The 27,679-nt window shown below is 38.8% G+C and overlaps 1 protein-coding gene across 3 annotated transcripts; it reads left to right on the top strand.

The window, feature by feature from the left end:
- Positions 1-21,321: 21,321 nt before the first annotated feature.
- Positions 21,322-27,351, top strand: si:ch73-206p6.1 (phospholipid scramblase 1). Of its 3 annotated transcripts, none has more exons than XM_041969098.1 (7): positions 21,329-21,380; positions 21,995-22,084; positions 23,675-23,717; positions 23,804-24,024; positions 24,136-24,297; positions 24,787-24,948; positions 25,450-27,351. In XM_041969098.1, exons 2-7 carry the CDS (start codon positions 22,016-22,018, stop codon positions 25,477-25,479), a joined length of 687 nt encoding a protein of 228 aa, XP_041825032.1. In that variant the 5' UTR covers positions 21,329-21,380; positions 21,995-22,015; the 3' UTR covers positions 25,480-27,351. The 3 variants fall into 3 exon arrangements, with proteins under 3 accessions (XP_041825030.1, XP_041825032.1, XP_041825031.1); XM_041969097.1 differs by having other exon boundaries at positions 21,351-21,380; positions 21,948-22,084; XM_041969096.1 differs by having other exon boundaries at positions 21,322-22,084.
- Positions 27,352-27,679: the final 328 nt, after the last annotated feature.

The raw sequence follows: 27,679 nt of genomic DNA, 5'->3' as shown, positions 1-27,679 counted from the left end.
TGACTTTGACATCAGGCAGGTACATTTGGCCTCATTTGAATAATTAACATCTTAAGACATGCTGCTCTTTCTCCTTTTTCCCCCTTTTTCCAATCATCCTCCATTTCTGCTTCTAATTGTGTTTATTGGAGACAGGATTGATGAGGCCTCTGCATAATTTACCAATTAGTTCTCCATATTTATAGAATTGCAGCTTACAATAACAAAGTTGTGTTTATTTAAGATTAAAGTTTAATGTGTCTTGCTGGTGAGAATTACTCGGGAATAAGCTGTTTAAATCATCCAAAATATTTGTTGTGCAAAAAGGGAAAATATTGTTCAGAATCACCCAAAAGTCAGAACTGATTTGTGCTATAAATGACACCACTGATGTTAAACATTCTATTACAGAATCTGTTTCAAAAGATAACATTAATATCCAAACCTTTTTTCAGCTGCAGACACCCTGTCTTAACCCAGATATGCGAGAAAACAGTAGAAGGGTATAGCTGCCACTCATCCGGACCTGGCTTCAAACAAACATATATCTAACTGGAGACAGAGGGGCGGGCAGCGAGGTGACAGAAAGGGCAGGGCAGCTCTGCCCGCCTGGGGAGTTTGGCATGTGCCCTCCCCAGGCCTCCCGCAGGCCTGGGGTCAAAGTAAATAAAGGGGCGATGAGGACCGCCTCCAGCAGCCCCCTTACCAACCCCTTCTCCACCCTTCATCCTACGTCCCAGTAACAGGACTCGGTCTCTTTATGCAGTGACCACGCCCTCCTGAAGCCCTCCATACCTCTACTGCCACATGCCTCTTTTGCTTGCACTCTCCAGCTCCATGTTGAGACATGAGGCCAGGGCCCCTTTTTTAACAGTTTGTAACAGTTCAACATTGAAACACAGCCAGGAAGCTATAACACACAGGTCCCAGTTGTGGCGAAAAACATTGCTTCTTCATGCATTAAAAAAAAGCACGAATGGAAATACATAGATTTAGAAACACGTTGAACTCTCAGACAATTCAAAATTTCTCATGCAGTGGAAAAAAAGAGTTCAAACCTGATAATGTTGTTGATTAAAATAAGAAACTGACATGGCACATATAGAGCAGAAGAAGCAAGGAGGATAGTGATAAATACAACTGGAGATTATCCGTGGTGGATTCAGAAGTTTTTATTCATGTTTATCCAAAGCTGCATGTCCCAAACCTTAATATTTAACTTATCAGAGCTGGTCTCAATCCCGTCTAGGATAAACCTCACAAGCTGAAGTCAAAAGTTGGCAGCCCTGCTCCTACAGCTGCATAAAGGTATATTCTCATTACAAGTGTAAACATGGAAGATTAAGCACTATAAGAAATTGCATGCTCGTTTTAGCCACACATGTGCATGTATATCCCCACTGACTTACCTTAAATTTAGTTTAGTGACTGCTTCATCTTGTGCACATAAAATGCAAGCACACATACATAAACACAAACATATGTGAGCACCCATACAAGCACCTTCTCCAGTAATGAAATCTAGAGCTATATTTCACTTGAAGACTGGGTTTAGAAAGTATAGAAATTGATTCTGAGTTTAGAGGTGGTGGACAAAGAGTTCACATTCCCCCAACAGATTTAGAAAGTGGAAAAAAAGCTTTTACGCGTAATAAAAAACAATGGCCCTAGAGCTTGCTGAGCTCATAGCAGGGAACACAGGATTTGCAGTGTGAGAAGGGAGCTTAGTGGACTTTAAGCTTGTGTTTAATATCTGTTCATCTATGGTCGTTTAAGAGGTTTACACATTCACACACTGTTCCCACTTACTTATTTAATGCACTACTATATAAATGTAAACTTCCATTCATTCTACACACTTCCCTTACCTCCCCAACCCCAAAACATACTACAACTCTTCTTAAGCATCCCACATGTGAGATGATATTCAACAAGACACCAGCCAGAAAACGACAATATGCTAACATCCTCTCCAAGTTAATGTCAGGGCAAAGTAGACACATGGAGACCGACTACTTCTCTCCTCCTCCTCCACCTTTCCCACCCCTCCGTCTCCCCATCCCTCCTGCTGGAGGAATTCCCAACCCTCTCTGCAGGTAGCCAGCAAGCCAAGACCAGCAGAACATGTGTTTTCCTCCCCTGGTTGGGTCAGAGTGAGGTCGCTCATTCATTCCCAGTGATATAGCGACCCGACTCGCCTGCTTGTATGCTTATCATGTGCTGCGCCCTCACAACAGATGATGAATTCCACCCAGCCGATATGGATAGATAGATAGAGGAAGGGAAGAGGGATGGGGAAGAAAGATGGAGACCCCCCTCCGATGCCTCCAGACGCATCTCGTCTCAGCCAGTTTGCAACTCAATCAGTGACATGTGCGATGTTTAGAGTGGAATTGTATGTTATGGCACTTTTTTTCTTCTTCTTCTTTTTGCTTTGGTTGTTTTCAGATGTTCAAGCCGGGGATGGTTTTGAACTTTGACCACAAAGTTATGAATTTTCTTTTAAGGCTCAAAGGAGCTTAAGGAAAACATTTTCAGGACAATGTACACAGGATATTCAGGTTTCAAAGCAAGTTTGGATTTCACTGAGCTGTCTTGCTTTTAACCATGCTGTTTCCACAAGTTGGTTTTGTTCATTCTTTAGAACATTCATAATATTTTTGCAAGGAGTTCAGAGAACCCAAATACAATATTGTTCTGCTGCTGATCATACTGAAAAGGGTTGTTAGCTCATTTACTCATAAAGAATATTATTTAATTTTTTTTAATGTAGTAGGACTAGATGTGTACAAGTTATGCACTCTTGTTATTAATAAAAAAACAAAAAACAAAGAACAATTTCCTGTACATAAAATCAATACCACAAACTTGTTACCCTAATTGATGCCAGAGACAATAGGTTGGGGATGTGTTTGTTGCCAGGAGGACTAGTGATGCTGGAAGTACTGGTAAGGAAATAAAATGAATTAATAAAAGGAAGTATAGTCTGATTCTTGTAAAGAACAGAGGATGACCTTTTATTTATTAATTTATTACTTAATTAGGTAACAAAAACATAAGTCGTTTGATACATTAAATGTTCATTTGATCTGTCGTGGTTTGCTAGCCAATGCAGTAAGCACTGTTAAACATTTATACGTCTAGGTGCAATCTTCTAAAAACATGATTTGACAAGTAACCTGAGTAAATTTGTTGATCACACCCCATGAATTCGCTTTCATGAGAGGCAGCCTGTTTCCTTTCTCCTCTGATCCAAATAAAAGTCTTCTTAAAAGCATGCACGTCTGGTAACAGCAGCTGCAGACAAGCTAAGGAGACTGTAGCATTAATGAGACATAACATGAATAAACAACAATAACACTTAAGTAGCACAGCCTGTACTTAATGTTTATCAGGTGTCGTGGCGCCCATGACACCGTGCTGAGTAAGATTCTCGACAGGAGGCATCCTCTTGGCCCCTTCACCAGCATGTGGGCACCAATGGGAGCTGAAAAGGCGAGACAAGAGATTAAAAAGGCAAGAAGCTTTGTCTGTGCACCCTCCCCGCCTCAAACCCAACCCTCCTTCCCATATACAACACACACATACACACATCATACTCCCATTTTTTCTTATTACCGTAAGCATGAAGGAAAGAAAAAAGAAAAAGGGTGACATAGTACGTACTAATGGACCAAAAATGTGCCAAACTCCCTACCTTTTTACTCTAAAAGCCTCAAAAACCACTCTCCAAATCTGTTCTCTGTCCCACTGCTGAAGACTACATTTAGTCAATCATACAGCGCCCTATAAGGACTGGATCTTGGGACATCTTGCAGGACTGGGAGAAATGCGAGTTAATGGGAAAAGAGTCGGTGGTTGAGTGAAGACGCCAGGAAGAGTAGGTAGTTAAAGAGCAGAACAGTGCCTTAGGGGTACTCAGTGTATCCGGACTCACACTGGGAAAAGTGTATTTATCAACTTAATAGCAGGTGTCTGATTGAACATGACTATGATTACAGTAAGTTGTTCCTTCTTTTGGCTCCTCTTCTTCCTCATCACACTCCCCCTCTCTGCTCCCTCCTGTTATCTTCCTCACCATCCTCTACCTTCTTTTAACAAACATGGTACGGTGGGTCTCACAGTCAATACAAGCTGATTTAATTATATTTCATGATCATAATGTAACTCAAAGGCACAGATCATTTCAAATTTAGGTGATAAATGTCAATAACTTGACGGAGGATATTCTAAAAGCAATTTCACTTTTGATCTTTCTTTGATGTTTTTAATGACAAATATTATTTTACTGTAATGTTCGTCAATATTTGGGAATGTATGGTGGCATTAATGTGCAGAATACATCCAAAATGAATGAAACACAAAACAACAAAAAGCAAGTCAGTTATAAAAATGCAGCAACAAAGAAAAATTTTACATTTTAAATTAAACACACACCCACATTATATTAAATATTTTCACATACAAAATATCAAACTAACGCCAAAACATCTGAGCCTTCTATATATATATATATATATATATATATATATGTATGTATGTACGTATATATGTTGTGTCTTTTTTATGTGTTTTATAGTGGTTTATCATTGTTCTTTTTTTCTCTTTTTTTTGATAAATGTGTTTGTTGCTACCTTAAACATTTAGAGAAATATTCTTTTTACTTACTTACGCTTTCAGGTTTTAATGTTGTCTTCTTGGTTTCTGTGTTGTGTTTTAAATTCTTTCATTTATTTTTGTGATTATTAACATTGTTATGTTTCTTTAAGTTTTTATTGTTCCCTAAAATGTGTGTGTGTGGTTTTTTTAAATGGTGTTTTCTGTCTTTCAGCATTGTGTTTTCTGAAATTTGTGGCCTATTTGATTTTCCTCCAGTAATGTGTTTTGTCCTTCAGGGACATTTTTAATAAACAATGGGTCAGAAGTGGAGAGAATGCTGGCGTATCAGAAGTAGAGGTGGTTTTCTGAGAGAGAAGTATTTAAATAAACAAAACTGATTTGTGGAATAGTGGAGCGGGAGCCATTTAGCTGATAAGGCAGGGAAGGCCCTTCAGGTGTCTCCTGCTCCACTGCTGTGTAAATGAGCTCCAATTAAACAGGCGGGCCTTAGCTCCGGGTCTCCCCACAGCCCTCCCCAGCCTCCTCAGCCTCCTCCATCCCCTAAGCCTCACACAACCCCTTGCTGCTTGCCGTAAGGCCCAACCCGCCCCACGGCTCCTGCAGCTGCTCGCTCATTCCCACTCTCTGTTTTTCACTCACACTGCGTGACCCAAAGGCCTTCTTAACTTGTGTGTGTGTACATCCAGTTGCCTATTGGTGTGTGTGCTTGTCTTTGTATTTCTGTGTGTTTGTTACCCCTGCAGCACTTCAGCCTGGTGTCAACTCCTGATAAGTGACAGCATGGTGGAAGTGCAGCATCCCAGTGTCGGGTTGATTTGTGTATATTGCAGTAATTGCTCTGAAAGTGAAAACTCACTCTCTCAGTTAACATTAAAATATAAAATGGGAAAATTAGGTTTTACACCTTACTGATGCAAACTTGTTTCCTTAGACCTGAATGCATTAATAGTTTACAACACTGACCAAACATCAACAGTTTGTGTCATCGTCTGATTCCTCTGAAGGCCTTTGCCACACACCAACGGGGGCTTGAAAGCAGCGTGCGATTTGGCCAATTAGATGAAGAAGTGATTTAAGTGGCCAGATTGAAAAAGTTGCTGCTGGCCGATGGCCGGGACACATGGGTTGCCATCCCCGATCCCTAAGAAGTCATGCTATGAGTTACTACAGGACCACAGCATAAGAACGGGAGCAAAGGGAGCAAATATTTGACAAAGTTTATTTAGATAATTCTTGAAAATTTTGAGCTTTTCAATCACAGCAATGCCTGAATGAGCTTCAAGTTCAGGTTATTTTTTATCATCCAGTTTCATGTCATTGAAACCGTTCCAAATGGGCTTAAACTTAATTTTCACAATTAATGTCCAACCTGAAAGGAAAGAAAAGCCATTTCCAACAAGACAGACTTGAACCCTTTTTTCCACAAAGTGACATATTGCTTAAATAACTCATTCTGTTGCCCACAATCACATTACTCCACAGTACCACATTCCCAATGCCTCCTCCTACTCTAAAAAACTAACTAAGGCTCATAATTGTTGGCAGATCCACCCTCTTAAGCTAACTATTTCAACACTAAATTTTGAAAATGTCAAATTAACAATACTGTACTGTATGACTCTTTGATGTTTGCATATGCATGACATTTCTTACCATGGTTGTTGAAAAGTCTGTCTGCAAAGTGTCTGAAAGGACCTACTGTTTATGTCAGAGCTACAAGCCCATCTGTTACACTCACTCCCTCCTACTGTAAGAGGAAAGCACAATTACCTGTTCTTGTTGAGGTATAGCGGCCCTGTCAGCAGCACCTCGTGCATAATGCATACCTGACATTCTGCCGATGTTACCTGCCACATGTAACCAGTCACACAGTAAAAGTTGTTTGTCTGCACCCCTGCCGCTGCAAATGCTAGATATCTAAAATTAATGGCAGAGATTAGGATACTTTAAAACCCACAAATGGTATATTTAAATATTAAGTCACATGTAATTAAGCAGGGAGAAATATTCATCCCTGTTGTTAAGGCAATTATAAAAATTTCCATCAAGGGATTTCTCAGCTTGACTTTTGTTCTGAGCAATAGTGATTAACATTATGGTTAATTGAAGTCATTTTCCAAGACTTAGGGTATTTCTCATCCCTGGTCTTAGATGAAGAGGAGGCTGGACAGAGCAGAGACAGCAGGCCTTGTGTAGAGTCTTAACAACATGATTTTCTCTTCTCTGGTTCCTTCCTGTGAGCATATTTAACTGTGCATAGGGGGGTCTTCCACAGGTGCCTGTGGAGGTCAGTCTCCCCTGAGGAAGTGTCGAATCAGTGGACAGTCGGAGATGAGGACTCAGTGGGGAAACACCACTTGGGTTATCAGCCATTTCCTTACATCACTTAAGAAAAAAATGAATTTGGTGGTGGGGTATTCACCATGTTAGAGGGCAGTAGTTCATTAAATCTCAACATGTAATGGTTTTCTTCTCATCAGGCCATCCCATTTAAACTATATCAGTAATCAAAACAGAAATTTCTAACCTTGAGTCTGACTTGAAGTTCATGCAAGAGCATAATTTTGTAACTTCACCAGTTTAAAAGCAAATTACTTACACAAGTTTGGTGTGAAAAGCAGGGGACAAACTTTTCTGTGAGCAATATTTAAACTACAAAGAAAACTTAAATCTTTAATTTTGTATGATCAATTTCAGTTTGTCACTTCATACAAACATAGAAAACTCCAGAGTGTAACTCTAAAGCAGCAGAAGGTCGTTCCAAGTTAAAAATCCAGAACCAAAACATGAAACCTGAATTAAAGTGCTTTGAGTCCCTTCTCTCGCCATGTCAAAACAAATTACAGCATAGCATTCTCAATTTTCTGGGCCAGTGTTTGGCAGAAGAGTGGTATTTATCCATAGAAGGAAAATCATTTGCTCCAATCTTCAGTGCAGGGACCCACTTGCATTAATGTGCACACCCAACTGGACCAGCTGCCACAATATTGATCACATGAGCTGAGATTATGGCATACACAGAGGCATGGAGACTTTTCTCTCTGTTTAGGACAATTATATAAAATTATATCTTTACATAATAGAAAATGTGAAACAAATAAGGTGAAATGTTTTTGTCAATACTTTATCATGGTAAGAGCAAATACTTTGCACTTAAACCAACAGGAGTATTTCTGAAACAACATGAGATCTATCTATTGTCTAACCACTTATTCTACTGCAGGGTAACAGGGCTAGAACCTACCCCTACGGCTTAGAGACGAGAGGCAGGGTATACTCCCTGGAAAGGTTGCCAGTCAATCACAGGGTCAACATGACATTACCATTTATTATAAATAAACAAATGAATTGAAAAGTTATTAAGCTCATCACTGTCTCATGGTGACCTTGCATTTGTCATTTTCCAAAATACTATTTGGTTTTTAGGCACTTGAACTTTTTTGGTTAGATTTGGAGTAAAAAGTGTTGTTTAGGGTTTGGAAGGAGAAAAAAGAAAAAAAAAGAAAATTATTTTATTTGAGGTTATACACTTTCATCACCAGAGTTGCCTGGGTTTTGTGTGCAGGATTTCTCATACACTTAGAGGCTGCATGATGTTTTAAAAAGACTTTATAAAACTTGTTTGACAAAATAAACCAGAATTTAATTTAAAATTTTGCTAATTGATTTATATTTTAACATTGAGGAGAAACTTGAAAAGACACCCAGCTGCAGTTTTCCCTTTAAATCCTGATAGCTTTTGCTTTAAAATCTAGGAACTTGAAATTGTTTTTAATGCCAAAATATATAAGCTACAGTGTCTACAAGGGCTAGATTAATGTTTAAAGGTGATGCCAAGTTGTGTTAAATGTAGAACATGAAGCAAGAGTAAATAAAGCTGACACTGTCATACAAACTGATAAATTGTTATATTGAATTTCTCTTTGAACGACAAGTTCACCACTGCTATTTGTCATTTGCCAGAAATGTCACTTCATAACTCCAAATCTGTGTATATGATGATTTGCTGATGTGCTGCCATATCAGTTAATCGCTCTTGCAGTCATCAGACAGTGTGGCCCCTCTGTTAAGTTGTTCAAATCAAGACATAATTGTCATCCTACAATGATGCCAGCCAGTACAACTCCATTTCCAAATTTGTCTTGCTGTAAGTAATATGCCTGCACCCTGTCATGAGTGACATGGGCCTCCTTGCTGCAGCGCCATGACCCGTTTTAGAGATCAACGCCAACCCATGAGCACGCACCCAGCAGTTGTCCTCCCCCTGAATGTTATTACAGAGGGAAGCAAGGTCAGATTGCAGACTTGATGATACATGGGAAGCACTTTTGAAATAAGAAAGTCTTCTCTTTTTTTGCTGCTGTGTCGCATATTGACCTTGGCATTTCTGACAATAGCATCCATCACACACATGAAACCTTTCCAACAGGCAACACTGGTCTGCTGAGCAGCCAAGTGAATCAGATTAAGGAATAACACCACTAGATGGATGCCTGACGTCAAGGCAGCACAGGGATCAACGTTCCCGTTCCTCATGCATTCCACTTCCTCTGCAACCCCCCACATACACACAGCCTGACTGGGTTATGTTTCTCTGATTTTGACAGTAATGATTAACGGCAGCAGGATTGTGTTTTTGATCGATACTTCAGCATTGTAGCGGTAATTAATTTAGAGGAGCATTAAGAGGTTGTCAACTAAATTATTTACCTACCGCATAGTCCATCAGTTTGGAAAAACTGTTTTTTGTCTTTTTTTGGCTCAAATTTATTTATTTATTTATTTTATCACAATTTGCTAATGCACAAAGCTTGGCTTGTAAAAAAGTGAGCTTATAAAGTACCTTTATAGGCTTTCCACACTTATCACTGCATGTCGTCTCATGTAGGACCAATGAAACACCCATTTATCACACAAACCTTGTTTTCAAAATGTTGGGTATCTGTTTTCAATTCCCTAAAGCTTAATGGCTGCATTGTTGTGAAGTAAAAATAAAAACAGATCTCACAAAGGAACGTCTCCTTTTACAGTAATCCTCAAGCATGATTCCAGGCTGCTTTCCAGGCTCCTGCTTTGCTTCGAGCTTGAAAGCAGTTACAGACTGAATTGAAGACACACCTATATGATGATAACAAGAAAAGTAACCTCTGGGCAAATGACTTAGTCAAATATTTTTTGATTGAATATTCAAATCAAGAAAATAAACTTAAAAAGTTTAGAGTTTAGAAAAACTTTTAGTTTAAAATCACTAAAGAAGAAATTCCCAAACATACTTTGACATTTTGAGACATTTTAACATTTTAATATCAAGATTTTTTCTCAGCTCTAAGAATGTTGTTGTGGAATCATTCAGATTTAATATATTATAAATTAGAATAAAAAAATATTCAGTTGATACTGAAATTAATGAGAGTGTTAGGTAAAGGTCTGGCTATTGCAGCTAAAGAATTGCACAGGGAACCAACATGGAAAAAGATATTAACACAGTGCATGTGTGGATACATGTGTGTGTATGTTTCAGAGAATATCTGCACTGAAGTACTCAGTTGGGAGCATCCAGTCAGTGACCCCTGTCTTTCCAACTGTGTAGAGAAAACTCTTCAGTGTGCATGCACGTGTGTATGTGTTTGCAGGACAGAAAGGCAGTGAAACAGAAGTACAGCACAAGGAACAGAAGAGCATTGTGCAGTGTCAAGCCTCCTCGGGTCTTCTTTGAGCACCTCATCCACATGCTCACAGTGCACAACGTGAGGAGAAGTCCTGAACCACATTGGCCTTTGCACTTTGCACTGACACTGACTCACACAGGGCAATGTGGCCGCCTTGTTGTTTTTATCTGGCCTGGCCAGGTTCAATACACTCTAGGCTGTGAAGAAGCAGCACTTTCACTGTATGCATGGAGCGTTTTCTCACTTAATATTCTGGATCTTGATCACATTTATTATGCTTCTTTTTCTGACAAAAACACTGTGAATTTAATTTGTTTTACATCTAAAACTGGGGCACCAAACTTTCAAAATATGCTTTAAAATTTATTTAATATGTATTGTTATAAAATATGTATCATGTTAGAAGTGATAAAATATCAAATTATTAATTCTTACAATTCACAAAAATTAAGAATAAACTACTAATTTTGCATTAATATTGAATTTATAAATGAAAGCTGCATACAAATTTCAGTTATTTATTAAACACAACAATTCAATGTTTTTGGATCTTTTCTTCTTCTTTTTCTTCTGCTTTTCAAACCAAAGTGAAGTTTTTTTAGTCAGTAATTAGGATATATTCTCTGACTGAGAATTAGAAACAAGAGCAGTGTACAAAAGATACACAACAAGTTGCAAAACAATTCATTTCCTTCTCTGCTGCTGCAACTAAATTTAAAAAACAAAAGCATCTCCTCATTTTCCCTTCATCTGTCTCAGCATGATGATGTTTCCCACAATCAAGTTTTACGGTTTGCCAGCAGGACGTGTCCACAGGGACTCTCCAGGGAAAGAGGTGAGTACCAGGTGTTGTGTACCCTCTCATGCTATTTTACCACCACCGCACTATCATGGCTTTCTGGCCCATTTTACCTTGTGTACACCCTTCCCCCAACTTGCAAGACAACAGGATGGCACCATGACAGCTGCATGTTCTGCAGCTCTGTCTGTCTACAGCTTATTTCATACTCTTCATGGAAGCTTTTCTTTCTTCAGTTTTGTGAAATGGAGATCAATGCATAACACAAAACACAGAGGACTCATTTTGTGTGAGGAAACTTGTAAGCATTAAGACACAAAACTAAAATGGAGAGGGAGCTTTCTTTTTATGGAGAGGTATGAGTGATCAGCAGTGGAAGGCTGTAATGTGCAGAAAAACACTCATCAAACATGGACTTAGAGCACCCTCTACCCATCAAAAGTCAAAATGCAGGATTAGACTCCGCTTCAGAGTCCTCCCATTCCTACATGTGTAACTGTCTGGGAGCCAAGCCATGGTCCCGCTCTCCAGAATTTTAACACAAACCATGAGAAGGGAAGCTGCTTTAAAGGCTTCATCAACTGTGACCAACCGCCGTCAGCAGTAACCCATGTTATACAGGCCGCGGTTATGACACCCTCAAAGGGCTGCCCCTGAGGAGGCAGGCGACAGGGAGGGGTCTACAAGGGGAACAGGGCCTCAGAAGTTTCCCACCTTCCCTTGAACCACAGCCACACACCCTCGGCAGGAGGTGGACAGGGCCAGCTTTGAAAAATAACACCTTTGTGATCCCCCGTGTTTGGGGATGGATCGTGGTCTGCAGATGGCTCTGAATGCTCTCTGTTTGGATGTTTGCGAAAGAGAGCAAGAGACATAATAGAGAAGGACACCAAACTGAACTCTTTAGCATCAGGATTGTTTTGGTTTGAGGAGTGTTGCTCCAAATAGGAAGCCTTCTAAATATTACCTTGATGTGTAATGAATATCTTGTTTTATGCATTTAACTTATACAAAAACCTGCCATCATCTTGAAAGTCCACACGTTTCCTGCATGTGGTCAGCTAATGGTTGTGAGTGGAAAACGGAGTTGAACTTGTAACCTGTGATGCTGACACCATTTTTAGCTGAAGTTGTCAGCCGCTATGAGCTGTTCTTAACTGTATGCTCCATGAAATTTGGTGACACTTTCCGGCATTCACGTCTTTCCTTCTTTTATTGTTTCGGTTTTGATGCAGGTACCAAACAAAGTGAACAAATGAATGCAAATGCCATAGTATGAGTGACAAAAGAAAATTCTATCAAAGCAAAGAAGTCTGAGAAATTAACGTTATCTTACAGGTTACTGCTCACGAATTTAACACTAAGGCTGTGTTACAGTATTCCGCTTTCGAAGTCAGCATGAGGGCCAGTCTGGGAGAAGACAGTGCCTCGTGAAGGCTTGCATTGCCTCCAAACAGCTGTGGTGCCTCCTTTGTGTTATTTGGAGGGCCTGTTGGCCCTGCTCTATTCAAGGCTTTCACACCAGTCTCACTCACTTCTCACTCCCTGGGTTCCTCCTCACAGGTCATAAATTAAGCAGGGAGGGGAGGCTTGAGATCAGAGAAGGAAAAAAAAAAAGATCAGTCAGGGCCTTATTTCAGTTCAATTTTAACGCGTTATTCTCTGATAGAACAGCTCAAAGTTTACTGAGCAACTGTGAGAAGCAAGCACGCTGCTCAGTGGAGAATTCTCCAACACATGTCTGTGGATTTGTGAGTTAAATCAGAGCATTTGAGTTTATTCACTTGGGGCTACACTGCTGTTGACACTATATGTTATTTTAATGAGAGTTGCGGTTAATATGGCCACAACTCGTTGCTTGGAGGTGCGTGTGTGTGGTTGAGAGAGAGACAGAGCTGTTGGGGGATAGGGAGGAGGTTGCAATATGGTTATTGTGGCAAGCACTGGGATCACTCAAACCGCCTCTCCTGTCAAAACAAAGACTGCTTGAAGTGAATGAGGCCAGTGGAAACATATTTACAAGCTTTTGTTGTCACACATTTTTTTGTTTTTCCTTTATGAGTTCAGATGGAACTAATTCTTATTCTCACTACTCAGTTTTTTGCAAAGTATCATGATGGACATATTGTATTCAGAAAGGTTGCCATACTCAACCATCAGTACATACTGCGACAATGATTTAATTGTATGAATGGGGAGAAATATTGCACAGTTCAGTGGCTTGTATTGCATGCTATTATCCCTTTGTGATACAGAAAGATCAAAATTATGAAATATCATGCGACACATGTGGGATCTATTCAGCGGTATCACAAAACTCCCATTGAAAAACGGTTAAATGGCTTTGCGTGAGGCTGTGTACGGAACCATATGGACGCCTCCACATCTCCTCATTTCATACATGTTTCTTTTGACATCAATAATGCCTTGGTATCCAGTGGCGTTTGGAACACATCCAAAACAATTATAAAGTTGCCGTGGAAACTGAGGTCCTGTGCCAGGGTGAGGCATACTGTCTCTGCTCAGATAACCACATGGAAAGTCACAGCAAACAAAGCACTTGACAGGGGTGCAGAAATGAGAGAAATGATGAAAGGGAGGGAGGTGAGGGATGGGCAGAGGTGGAGAGACAGAGATGGAATAACAAAAGCAGTGTTCTTGGAGATGAAAATATACACGACTAATCTGCAATTTTTTTTTACAGAATGGGGCGAATTACACACATATTTTACTAGAAAAGCTTTTCATTGTTGACATTTATAAGACTAATTTTCCAAACATCGCTGGAAATATGCTGATTTAGAAACTGAGGTTCTCAACTGTGTTGAGGATTAGCTTAGGCAGGTAACAATACACATTTTGTGTTTGTCTGAATGCACATTACCATTGCAAACTAAAGCACAGCCCCTTCACAGAAACATGCAATTTTGTGTGTGCAGTATAGGAACTGGTGTAATGTATTGTAACCTTATGCTAACCTAATGAACAAGAGAATGAAAGTGGTGTAATGGAGGCATTTTTACATTCATCTTTAGGCTCCTCATTATGCGGTGAATATGACAACCTCGTTAGGAGTGCACGAAAGATTACCCATGCGAATAAAGAGCACTACCTACATGCAAAAAACATAAACACACAGAAGAATTGCAGAACAGGTAGGAATGCCAAAAGCAGAGATTGTGCAGTTGGTATATACACACACACAAACACACATATTCGTACACATGCAAATAGTACCTCCCAGTGGGAGTAACTGGCTTCTGGGAGTTAGAAAGACACTTAGACTGGTTTTCAAAGACCCCTCACTGTCAAGTCTGTTTATTCAGATGAGAGCGTAGAAGGCAACCATTTCAAAGTCATTGTGTTACTTTGTTTTGATCACACTGATAAAAAGCATACGTTTTACTGCTCTGTGCAGACAGTTGAGACCCATGGTACTGCCATTAGTCATCCTTTATTTATTTTTTTATTTTTTATATTAACATCTTGTAGAAATAAACATTAAAATGTTTTAACAGTCACTTAAGTTTGATTTAAAAGATTTTATAGTGCAGCAGAAAAATATACTTCTGGTTTTTTCAAGGTGTACACAGGGTCGCTATAAACAATTGCAGTAACATGAATCAATTAAAACCTGTTTTTAGGTGTTTGCGCCTGAAGTGTCAGCAGATCTCTGTGCGAGTCATCATTTGTTCTCATTAGTGTTGCTTGGAGAAATCAGAAGCGCTTGAGGAAATCAGGTAATTTGTATTCGCAAATAAGGAGGCTCGAGCCAACAACGTCATGTCATTTGTAACACAGCAGCAAGGGCTTTTATGTGCAAGTGTGTGAGTTTGCTTCAATATTTCCTTTTTCAATGAACAGGCAATTTCTGCATTAGTTTTAGTAAATGGCAATGGGAGCTAAGCATCATTGGCTCAACACTGCTCTCCAGTGGATGTTTATTAAAGCTGCAATTAAGTAGCTGTCCCAAGAGCTGCAACAACATAGTATTGTTAAAATATTCAGCAGCAATGATGCATCAGGTGAAGAGATACTGTTTTGCTCATTGCTACATCACCTGGATGCTGGAATTTCACTTGCTTGTTCAGAGTTTGAGGCTACACAGATATTCTCAGATTCTTTGGAGCTTTCAAGCAGGATGTCTCACAGTTTGAAAGTTGTTCCAGCTTCAATATGCAACTTGATGTGGATGTTTAAAGCTTAAATGGCGCAAACATAGATAAAAGAGAATAAACCTCCAAGGATGTAATGGACACATCTGGCATTTAGTATATATTTATATTCATTTCTGTTGCACTTATGTGAGAGCACTGCATCCATCCCCTTTCAAAGTAAATGTTTTAGCAGCTGTCTACAGAATGAGGAAAGAAACCAATCCTGTGCCTATTTGTGTGTGCTCCATGAGCCCTTAGGGTTGAAAAGAGGGAGTATCCTGGGACTGTAGAGTCCTGAGGATACTCTTTACCCACTTGTGCAGGCAAGCTGAATAGATTTCCTCTATCCTGGGCAGTGAGGATGTGGTGATCCAATGGAATGTTTCAGTCACTCACTGCAGGTTTTTCGTCTCCGCCACTGTGCAGTTAGAGTACCACACAGAAAAAGCAAGACAGCAAGGGATAAGTTAAGAGTCAACACTAACTTTTACTGGTTGGAGAAAGATTAAAGGGCTGGTAGGATGCAAGATGGATGGCCAATTAACTATGGGTAGGGGATGAGTCACTGAGGAAATCTGCCAAAAAAATTGTGTAATGCCTCTAAAGAGATGGAGACTTTTTCTTCTGATTATATTATGTGTTATTATTAGATTCACTTAAGTAAGGCGTGATATGTTTATGTACAACTGCCAATATAATGTTTAGGAAAAGACATTTTTATAACAAAACAAAAGAGTGTTTGTCTACATTCATAAATGATGAAGTCCTCTCAGTTGTGTACATTCTGAAAGTAAATATCAGAACAACAGTTTTAAGAAGCTCTTACCCTGAAGTTGACACTCATCCATATAACGTAGTTTTTTTTTGTTTGTTTTTTTAACCTGTCCAATCCAGCATCATAGCAAGCAGAATGATAGTCTGGTTGCTGCATTGTGCCGAACAAATTTGCTTTGCCAAGGAGAGGCTTATAGGTATTAGGCTCCTCTTAATAATCTGATTAATTTATTTATTTATTTATTTACTTTGAATCATGGAATCTATGTAATCTTGCTGGACCTGAATGGAGGGGACAGAAAAAGAAGGAAGACAGCAAAAAGAAGCAAAAGGGAACACAGAAAGAAGAAAGAGGAGACAAAAAAAAAAGGTGCTACATTTGTACATAAACACACCAGAAAGTTCTCTAGAGCTTTTACAGAAAAACAGAGTTACCAGCTACCAAGAGTTCTTAAAAAAAAAACAAATCAAAAAGACATATCACTAATGTATCACAACAACAACCAGATACAAACTCACAGAAAAAAGAAGAAAACTTATCTCTTAGTGTATAAACCCACTGGACAAGTCAGTGACTGTGTCTGCATGCAGAGGATAAGGAATAAGGAGTGATGAGTGAGATCATGCAAATGTGACCGTGCCTCTACGGAGGCTAGAGGCAGACCAGGGCAGCCCAGAGACCCGGGCCATCAGCAGCAACCCCGGAGCATGAACCCAAGCCATCCCACCCCGAACACAACTCCAGCCCCACCCAGAAGGTGGCAGAGGAGAGCCCCAGCCAGAGCCCCCCGTGGTCTTGGGGCACAGGCCCAGGAGCCCAGAGACAGCCCCCCTCTAAAGGTAGAGGGCCCGCACCATGCCTAGTAAACCACCAGACAACCACATGGCATGGGCCAGCACCCACCCCAATGTTCCAGCCCCACACCCCGGGAACCAGGGCGCCATCGACCCCCCTCCCCCACCATTCAACTACTCCAACCTCCACACCTTATTAACCTTTCACTCACACCCTCCCCATATTATCTAGTTAAAGACACAGCAACTCATTCTGAAGTTTGATTTCTAACTTAACAGTCAAAAGAAGTATCCCCTGCCCCAGTTTGCCTTCACACACTGACAAGCAACAGTCCCAACTTCTGGGGTTTCTGACTAAAACTTGTTTAAGACATGCTTGCAGTGTCGATGGATGTCACGTTTTATTTGAAGACAATAAAGTTGTCATATAAAACACACAGAAATGCAGAATCCAAAAGAAACTATCTTAAAACATCATGGAAAGTTGTTCGTTTTAGTAGATAACAAAGATCTACTGTATCAATAAGAAAATATCAGTTTTTTTCTCATTGAGGTCAACAGCTACCACAGTGCAGCCATTTAAATCATGCAATAATCCTCCTGTGGAAGCAGACTTTTTGCTTGTAGGTCCTTATAGCAGTTTCCACACATACAACGGAACCTTTCTTTTTTTCTTTATGACACTGAGATCAGCTCCAGCAGTTCCTGTGTTGATTATCTCTCCCCTATCTCTCCCCTGGCTGAGTCACATTTACAATCGTCAGCTTTTGGCAATTTTAAAAAAATCCTCTGACTTTAACTCTGAGGAAAATGTGTATGGATCCTTGATGCTGTCCTGTGCACACAAGCAGGAATGACACTTTTTGCTTGATGCCATTGAATTTTGTTTTTCCCCCTCATCCAGAGCCATTGTTTAAAACCACACCACAGCAATAAAAAGAATAAACAGCATTAAGATTTGGAATTAGGATTAAATTACCTAACTCTGCTTGAGTTTTCAGCTGCCATACTTAGACTTTAAATCTTTACACAGAGCTAGAGTGGCATTCTTCCAGAAATCACAAGCTATCTTGTTCTGTAGGTGTTGATCTTTTCACAGGTAGGTTAGTTAGTGCGTACTGAGCAGGCAAACATCTAAGTTTCTGCTTCTGATCAAACCACAGTTTTTTGACGTCAAAACCTCCCACGGAAAAGGGGAATAATAAATAACTATATTGAAAAATACTATGGTTTTGAGATGTGAGCAGATACATTTCCAGCCAAAATAACACAATTTGCCTCAAATAATCCAAAGATTTGGACCTTAAATTTAGCTGTGATGAGGTTACATCAGCTTAAAGTTTTTTAAAGTACCTCATCCTTCATTTTATCACTCGGCCTTGGCTAAAGGCAAGGTGAAGGTATGATTTCAGAGTTGTTTCCTTCTCTTTGTCTTTGAAGGTGTTTTTCTAAAAACTACCAGGTTGAATTTCATGGCATTGGCTATTTGATTTTCGACTACCCAGATACTGGCTCCTGGCTCTCAAAACTGGTTCGAAGCTGACTCCAAATCTTTGCTGGGCCGGATCTGCACGTTTGTTGCGCCAGAGGTTGAGCCGGGGCTACCTGGCTGACAAGAGCTTGTAAACAGGCCGACATCCTCCGAAATCCTCAAATCTACAAAGTAATGGATGCTAAGAACATTTTTCCTGGCATTATGGTCGTTTGCTGAAATACAAAATAAACTGGACGGTGCCAATCGGACAAAGCTGCTCATTGTCGAGCTTCAGAGGGAGGTGTCTGCTGGCTACGAACAACCTGCAGACCAGCTAATCAACAAACTGACTTTCCGGACCAGAAATGGGAGCTGGGACACAGCGGCAACAGGCGACCAAAAACCAATCCGCACTTCGAGATTGTAAATTCTATTCTTGGAGAACAGTCAGCTAACCAAACTACCGGGGCCTTAAACTCTACTGCAGCTGAGTCCATCCTTTTGCCTATGGTGGACGACTCAGCTGTGGAAGCTCCAAATCCCACTGAGCCCGGTAAGTGTAGCTGTATTAAATGGTGTTTGTACTACCACAGTGTATGAAGAGGAATGACCTGTAAATGACCTGATTTAAGATATGTTTCGGATTGTGGGAAGCATGGTTCATGCTAACACTAACAATAGTCAAATAAGCATGTCACGTGACCTATGTTTACCGCTAACTACAGAAATCAGCTCAGTCTTTGGACAATCTAACTGTGCCTCTTACGTTATATACTCTGGGTTGACTGCAAACTAAGTTTTTTTTTCTTGTTTGTTCAAAACAGAGTTGATGTCACTGGTTTTGGAGAAAACCTTAAAAATGCACAAGTAATAAAGAACAGGTACTTCTTCCCACAGTATTAACATAGGCAAGTACTAATTTCACACTTTCCTAACTAATCAGGTACTGTTCCTCACTAATTTCTTTTTACCTTTCTCTTTAGGTTCTTCTCCTGCGTGTCCGTTTTGATGGAGCATAGATGACAAACTACTTCTCTCGGTTGGCAATTTATTAATTTACAAAGTAGGAGAATGTGCAATCAGCGCTCCAGGTCCATAATTAGTCTGTCCCTGGCAAACAGGCATAAGAAATGTCCTGCTGCCCGCTACAGACAGGACAGTCTCTAATTGATTTCTGAACCCTTTTATATGTTCTTGCTATACACAATTTTTGCTGACTAATGCTGCAGTTGCTGGAGTCGGGTCAGATGCAGTCACAGGTCGACCACATGCAGATGTCTACAGCCTTCCTTGTGACAACAATCCATCAGTGGCCTGTTGCATTCTGAAAAACAGAAAACAAAAAAGACCATACACACATACAAGAAGGTGTAAATTTCCTTGCACTCTGAACTCTGGTCGACCTAGAAATTTCCCTCAATACAACATGTCACGTGTTCTTTTACTGGCAACACAGCGCTAGTCAGCCTGTCTCATGTTCTTCTCACACATTGTTGCTTAAGCACACTAGCACACTGTTAGTAAATATATGAGCTTATAGAAAAGAGAGATTTAATATGAATATTAGGATGAGAATATAAATGAAAATAAATAGCACACCTAAGTAATCCCTTGATGAGTATCCCAATAAATTTATTACCCTGGATATCGGGGACACAGACGAAACACTACTGCCTGTGGCATGCAGCTCACTTTCTCCAGGAATACCGTCGTCCTCATCCTCCTCATCCTCAGCTTCGTGTAACAGACCAGGTAGTAAATGTTAAGAACATGACGACTCCACTAACAAAGCGCATTAAGCCATTCGTAATTCATTTCAGTCTTCTGGTTACACTTAGTTCTTAACACCATTAAAGATGTGCCTACATCCCAGTTGCTTCAACTTAAATATCTAAAAAACAGTTAGTACTGACCACTTACTGTATAATCCCTTTATAAACGGAAGCGGAACTCCAGCGGACACATGCTTGAATACCTCAAGAGGTCAGAGGAGAAAGCGCAGGAAGACAGAGAGAGAGAGATGAGCGGTTTTACTCTGTTTTGCTGCAAAGCCTGCAAAATGTGGAAGAGAGCAGTAATGCTATGATTGAACTTATATGGCGCATGGTGACTTTAATGAAGCAATTCTGCAAAACTTTTAGTGTGTATTTGTTTTATTTATTTATTTATTTTCTTTTTTTAATAAAGCCTTAACTCAAAGTGAGGTGTTTTTTTTGTTTGTTTTTTGTACTATGTATTTGTATTAAATAATGGCATACACATAAAAATTCAAATCGAAGTCAGGGTGATCAGTGAAATCAGCTCATCTTTATTGATAAATGTATACCATTAGATAGAATGCAATGATGCGTGAACAATAAATGATATGCTATGTTATTCCTCCTCATGGCTAAAATACTCAATTAAAGCTGACCTGATGTTAGAACCTTAAACATTGGCATTGTCAGGTATTGCTTGTACTGGAGGCTATTGGTGATCCGGTAAGTCTGGGAGCTCAAAATAATCGCCATGCTCCTCACAAATATTGTGGAGAATACAGCAGCTCATGGTCAAGTGCATGTTTAAACTGCTGGCTGAGCAGAATACAGCCCCTGGTGATAAAATTACAAGGCTTATTACAAGGTTTATTTGTATAGCATGATGCACAACACAACTCAAAGTGCTTCAGATAAAATTTTAAAAGCATTACAGCAAGATGCAAAAGAAAAAATTAAAATAGGAGATTTTTCATAAAGCAAATAATGAAGTATTTTACTTGCTTTATGTTCTTACTATTAGCTCTTTAACATCTGTTTTTCAGTGATTGGTGTGGTGGTTGTATGTGTTGTGGTAAAGTACTGGTTTTAAGTGTAGATTAACACTGTACAGCATAATAGTTAATGCTGGATGAATAAGGTTATTTTGTATCAGAACAATAATCTATTTTATTCACTTCTAGCCCAGTACGTTTTCCTCTGCTGTGTTTAGTTCTATTCTACTGCGTTCTCATTGGTGAACAGAGATAGGAAGTACGATGACGTACAACGACGCTAGCCAATGAGATTGGAGGTTTATTCCATGGGTTTGGTTCTATCCTGAGTGGCCTGTTGTTATTTTAAGTAGCAGGTGATTTGGTGAGTAATTCTAAATTGATGTCATTTATGTAGGTTTTATGTCGAGTTTCATAATTATTTGGCATGTTTTAATGAATAATTTTGTTAACCGTAACTCAAAGTTTTTCACTACTCAGTATCTTTTAATAAAGAAGTGGGCAGTCTAAACCTCCGCGTGCGTTTTCTTCGGCAGATCACGAAACGTTCAGAAGTACACATAAAAAACAGTCACCGAGATTCGCACTGATATACCATATGTGGCTTATGATGGGTTTGGACATGTTGTTTATATGTAAACAAGAGTAGTAAGAGGATTTATGCTTGTGGTGTCTCCTCGTTAGACGCTCGTCACTTATGTCGCCCACCAACACGTAGACCTGCAGCAGTTAGCTCACCCAGGCTGCTGACTCGAAGGCTATCACTTAGTAGTTTATTAATAAATTCGTACGCTGTTTAGTAAAAAGCGTTAAGGTTCTCCAGGATGCTTTGTCAACTTAAACATTTTTTAAACATCTGAAATATAAGCTACTGGCTGTGTCCGTCTGCTGCGAAGGATCTAAATTTGTTTATGCCTGTGACCTAAATAAGCACAAGATGGCGCCAGTTTTCTGTTTCAAACGTTCACCTTTCAACAGGTCCCTGACCAACCCGACGACATGAACATGTACGCTGTGCCCAGCCCGGGAATACCAGGCTGTCCACCAGGATTAGAATACCTGACACAAGTAAGTCGTCATTATATTCCCCCATAAAAACGTTTAATGAAATGCTAAAACCACGAATTCCGCCAGTTTAATGCACGGTAAGGTCTGAGCTTGCTTTTCAAAAGGAAAATAAATTTAATCTAATCAGCTTTCCCTTCTGTTTTCACTCCAGCTCTATTAAATATCAACAAATAACACAGTAGAGGTAAAAACAAAGAAAGAAACAAACAAAAAAAACTGAATATTAAACTATTATCCCCTAATGAATGTACATTTCATCAAAGTAATCTAATTTATAGTCATGACCATTTTGTATTAGATTATTTTTTATCTATAGGTATAAAATTTCCTAATTTTTCAAACAAGTTTTTTTTTTAACTGAGAAATTTTGAGATACAGACTAAAGTTTTTATCAATAGAGTTTTACTTCCCTGATAGCACAAGCTTTAAAGAAGACAATACTAGAATCTCTTAGTCAAATTGTGAAAGGTGCTTCAGGGAACATGTAACCTCATTGTCTCACATGCACTGGCTACCACAGACTGATCACCACTAATCTGACTTCTCTCACCATCAATACAAGATCTGCAACTCTGGAAGTAAATGTTGCGAACGTAGCATAGCTTTGTTAAATCATTCCAAATGTGTATATGCTACAATAAATGCTAAAGGTGGTTCAACAAAGTATTAGAGTGACTCTTTTTGGGCCAGGCAGTGTATTTCCACATCGTTTTACACTTTGATAGCGCTAACTGACTAAGAGATACAGTTGATGTTATTGTACTCCATCTCTCTGCTGTTGATGTTTCAGTCATGTACAAGATTTGTTTTGTATGTATGCACTTTTTTGTTTTTTACTTCCGCCAAGGTGGAGGTCATGTATTCTGCGACGTTGGTTTGTCTGTCTGTTAGCCACAAAACTCAGTGAGTTATGGACAAATTTTGATAAATATTTTCAGGACATCTCAAAAATAGAATAAGGAACTAGAGATTTGGTTTTGGAGATAATTTTTTAAATCATTTTTACAATGTTGATGCCTGTTTTTTTTTTTTTTGTTTTTTTTGTTTGTTTTTTAGTTGATGGTTATTGGGAATTAGGACATTTATATACTAGTCTTTACCTAAACATTTGACGTCATACGGTATATTTTACACCATTTAACTCCTGTTTTCTCATTGAAGTGAACTAAATATTTGCAGCTGAAGGTTTGTTCTTTGTAAAATGGATGAAAAAGTCAGTTTTCTCCTGCTAACTGGGAAGAACTGCTCATGAGTTGAGGTTTTGTCGCTTTTATTTTTTCTCTCATTTCTGCAGCTAAGTCATAGTCACTTCTATTAGGGAGAGTTTCTCTGCTGGTGCATTTATATACTTCAGCAGAGAATGAGGAGTGGATAACAATGTGCACAGAAAACCAGTGTAGTTACCCCACCATGCTGATTTACTTTATTTTTACATGTCAGAATGTGGTTTTACTGACTGAATCTAAATATAATATGCCTTTTATTAAAAAAAAAAGAAAAGAAATAAAGAACACTGTTCTTCCTACTGTTTTTTGACAGCTGCATTTGAATAAAAATCATAAATGTGAATCCATATATGTGGTTTTCCAGGTGGATCAGCTCCTCATCAAACAGAAAGTCGAGCTTGTTGAAGGTACAGTATGTTAACACATTTCCTGAGAGCAGTACAGCTGCATTTTACACAACAGCAGCTCATTTAGTCTTTTCCCATCTTTTCAGCACTAGTTGGTTTTGAAAGCAACAACAAATATGAAGTTCGAAACAGCATGGGTCAGAATGTCTTCTACGCCGTTGAGGAGAATGACTGCCTGAGTCGACAGTGCTGCGGCCCCCTGCGCTCCTTCAACATCCACGTCCTTGACAACTTTGGCCAAGAGGTCATCACCGTCACCCGGCCGCTTAAGTGCATGTCCTGTTTCTTCCCATGCTGTTTACAAGAGGTGAGTGTAATAAACTTTTCTCCATGTGTCAGGTCTTTACAAAGTTTTTTTTTTTTTTTTAAATAATTTGTTATAAAAACAAAAAATTTTCTTCCATAATGCTTTACTCAGCTGGAGGTGCAGGCCCCCCCTGGGAACACAGTGGGCTATGTGATACAGCAGTGGCACCCGTTCTCCCCTAAGTTTATTGTTGCAAACGAACACAACGAGCCCGTTCTGAAGATCCACGGGCCCTTCTGTGGATGGAGCTGCCTTCCAGATGTTGACTTTGAGGTGAGTTTACTTTAACACAGAAATCCATTAAATTTGTGAAAACATGACACAGTAGTGTTCTTACCCTCTGGACATGCTCTGTGTGAGGGATACTCATGCTCTAATGGGAGAAATATGTTTCCAATCAGAGTGGGCTTCGGCTTGGATGAAACCACTGCACATGACTCTTCTGTTGGTATAGTGTGACCATTCTCCCATGGCTCACATAGTTTTATTTAACTGAGGCAGGGGTGGGTTTGGGTCAGTGATCCAGATCTTTTACAAGACCCAGAGGAGCAGAGAACTACAGCATGATAATACCATCATGTTCATCTTTGGGTTCTTTGAAATCATTTCAGGGAAAAAAGATTAAATTTCTCTGGCAACAAATCTGAAAATATGAACTATTCTATGACCTCGCCCTAAAAACACCAAACCGGTTAAGGGCCTGATCTTCATACTGATGCAACATATGCCAGTATTATGTTTTCTCTGTGTGTCTTACCTCAGATTTTGACAATGGATGAAGTCAGTAAGATTGGGAAAATCAGTAAGCAGTGGACAGGACTGCTGCGGGAAGCATTCACAGATTCAGACAACTTTGGTATCCAGTTTCCCATGGATCTGGATGTGAGAATGAAGGCTGTAATGATCGGAGCGTGTTTTCTCATTGTAAGTGGAACACCAAGCACTTGTTATGTACTTATAGTTGGTAATCTACATGACAGGAAAAAAAATCACCAAATGTTAAGATATTGTAAAGGATGTAGTTTAAGGATTCTCACATTATAATTTGGGAAAAGATGTCGGTACAATGTGGCTACCGCAGACGCTGCAACCTCAGATGACCCCGGTCTCATGGGGAATGTATTTCTTGTCAATGGTTACGGGAAATTTCACATTCCTTTCAATTAAATTACTACTTAGCTTACATTTAGTGGGAAATACAACCGAAGATTATCCCAATCACATGTGCAAAACAGCTTGTCAAAGCTATGTTATAATAGCACAAGATACATTTGCTTAATGTTAATCCCTAAACATATTTCCCACATATCAGTCAATACATTCTTTAACTTGGATGATAGATTTTAGTTTGTAAATACAATTTAGATAACAGTTTGATATTTTTGCTTTGCATTTAACACCTTCTTCCTGTTTTTATAAATGCAGGATTTCATGTTCTTTGAAACCACTAACTAGGAGCCAAACAGGATTTCCATGTAACATTCCTGAAGGAACAAGGTCACAAAGCCATGATGATCAGTCCCAAATGCCCTAACATCGAACAACCTTCACAAGGATCGTTTCAAGAGGGTACAAAAGTGTACTCACATGTTGTAACATTGCATGAAAAATGAAATAGAAGGTTTGTTTTAGTCTTAGCTGCTCAGGTTGGTTGTAAAGTCGTGTTAGTGGGATGTGAGTGCACAATGCAGTGTTTTCTATTTTTATTTTTTTATTTTTTTTGGGTAAGGATTGTGTATTTTGTTTTGAATTTGTTTTTGTAACTACATACTTTAGTGTTTGTTTAAATCGTGGTTACTGATGCCGTTTGAGATCAGGGAAACACGTAATTGCTAAACTAAATTTGAACTGAAAGAAAGCTCCATGTATACGTGAGAGGAAAGGATTGTTCTTATTATTAGTAATATGCCCAAGTTTCTGCCCTCTAAATTTTTAATTTAATCATATAAAAGTCAGCTTATGTAACTGAATATGTTTGTAGCTATATTGTGTGAGAACTAAATAACTCATGTAATGTAGTAGTTTATAGTTCTCATTTTTAATGCCCTTAATAACTGATTTGTATTTTGGTCACACTTGTTTGTGTTCTGCTTTGTGTGCGTTAGTGTGTCTGTGCTATGAGTGAAATTGTGTTTGTTTAAACTGAAATGGCAATTATCATGCTTTAGAATACAAAGTGTTTATATTTTCAATGCCACGATGGTTATACATTTTTTTTGCTATTGTTCTTTGTGAGTAAAAACTTGATAAGCCATGTCAGTTTTTACCACAAGAGGGAGCCAGATATCCACGTAGTATCTGTTAATAGTCTAAATGAACAGTCTTAATATCTGCTTATGCCATATATTTTATCCAGATATCAGATGGATGAGAAATTATATTTGTGGACAAACTCAGGTTAAAATGCATGCTACTGTGTTGGCTACTTCTGGTATTAAGAATAACTCAGCTGCAATTGAAAACATTTTTTTTTTTTTTTTTAGCGTTTTGTATACGTAATGTTATTATTCATATTCCCCCTGTTACATGTATTAAATGCAGCAGCTCTACATTAATCAAAAGGCAGAACGATCATTTATAAATAAAATAGTTTTACATAGGGACTTAAATTTAATTAGGAATTGTCTGAGGGATTGTAATGAAGACATATCACATTAATGCCAGTAAGTGTTGTAGTCATGGAAAATATAATAATATTATTAATATAATATAAAAATACCCCCTCCTCCAATCACAGCTATTCTATCTATTGCTCTGCAGATGTGTAAAGAAATCTCCATCTTAAGACTCTTTTTAGAAGCTTAAAGACTTTTTTTTCTTTCATTTACTAATCTGCCAGTTTGGAAAGTTAATGTTGCTTGTACAAACTTAAAATGTGTCTAGGGTGCTTTATTCTGCCTTCAGAGTACTAACTTTTTTTTTTTTTAACTCCTTTTTAGGCATTGTTTACTTCATTTTTAATATTTTTTTTTTCCAAAATATTTAAGTTCTTAAGATGGATAATATTTTTGCAGTCTTTTTTCCTTTTTACATAAACAATCCAGGTTATGTAAATCTGAGTCACATGTTTGCCAGTAGCCTCATTATTTTTCAAATCTGTATTGTTAGAAAGCAGTGATGGTAAAAGATGTCAAGGATCCATCCACAAATATCAAAGTCAGAATGTGATATTGTGCCAGTTTTGCTATTTCCAATCAAAACAAATTAAAGTCCTTATTCTTCTACTTTTGCACTAATACAGATAATTAAAGCAGTTTAGTCAAACTGAGCTTAACTTAAATTGTGCAAATAATCAATGAACACGCTTAAATAAAAAATTTAAACTGAGGTGTGTGCAGATTTTTTTAATTTTGTCTCATTTCCAAAGAAGCCCATAAGGTATTAAAAAACACTCAAGTATCTTGGGTTTTCATGAATTTCAAATATAAAATAAAATGTATTGCTTAAATCCTTGCTCTCTTTGCTTTCCTCATGGTAGGGGAGATTGAGGTAAGATGAACCAGTGGGCAGGTTGACCCACCCCCTGTATCTAAGTAACCTTGCACATGTTTTGTCATGTGACCATAAATTCAGGACACACCCATCTTTTTCCATCTTGTGATGCACAGAAGCCAATGGGAGAACAGATTGTTTTTTGTTTTTACCCAAAAAACTG

This window comes from Melanotaenia boesemani, chromosome 18, assembly GCF_017639745.1.
Source record: "Melanotaenia boesemani isolate fMelBoe1 chromosome 18, fMelBoe1.pri, whole genome shotgun sequence".
NCBI classification, from domain to species: domain Eukaryota; kingdom Metazoa; phylum Chordata; class Actinopteri; order Atheriniformes; family Melanotaeniidae; genus Melanotaenia; species Melanotaenia boesemani.
This window is presented reverse-complemented; position numbering and strand designations above follow the sequence as displayed.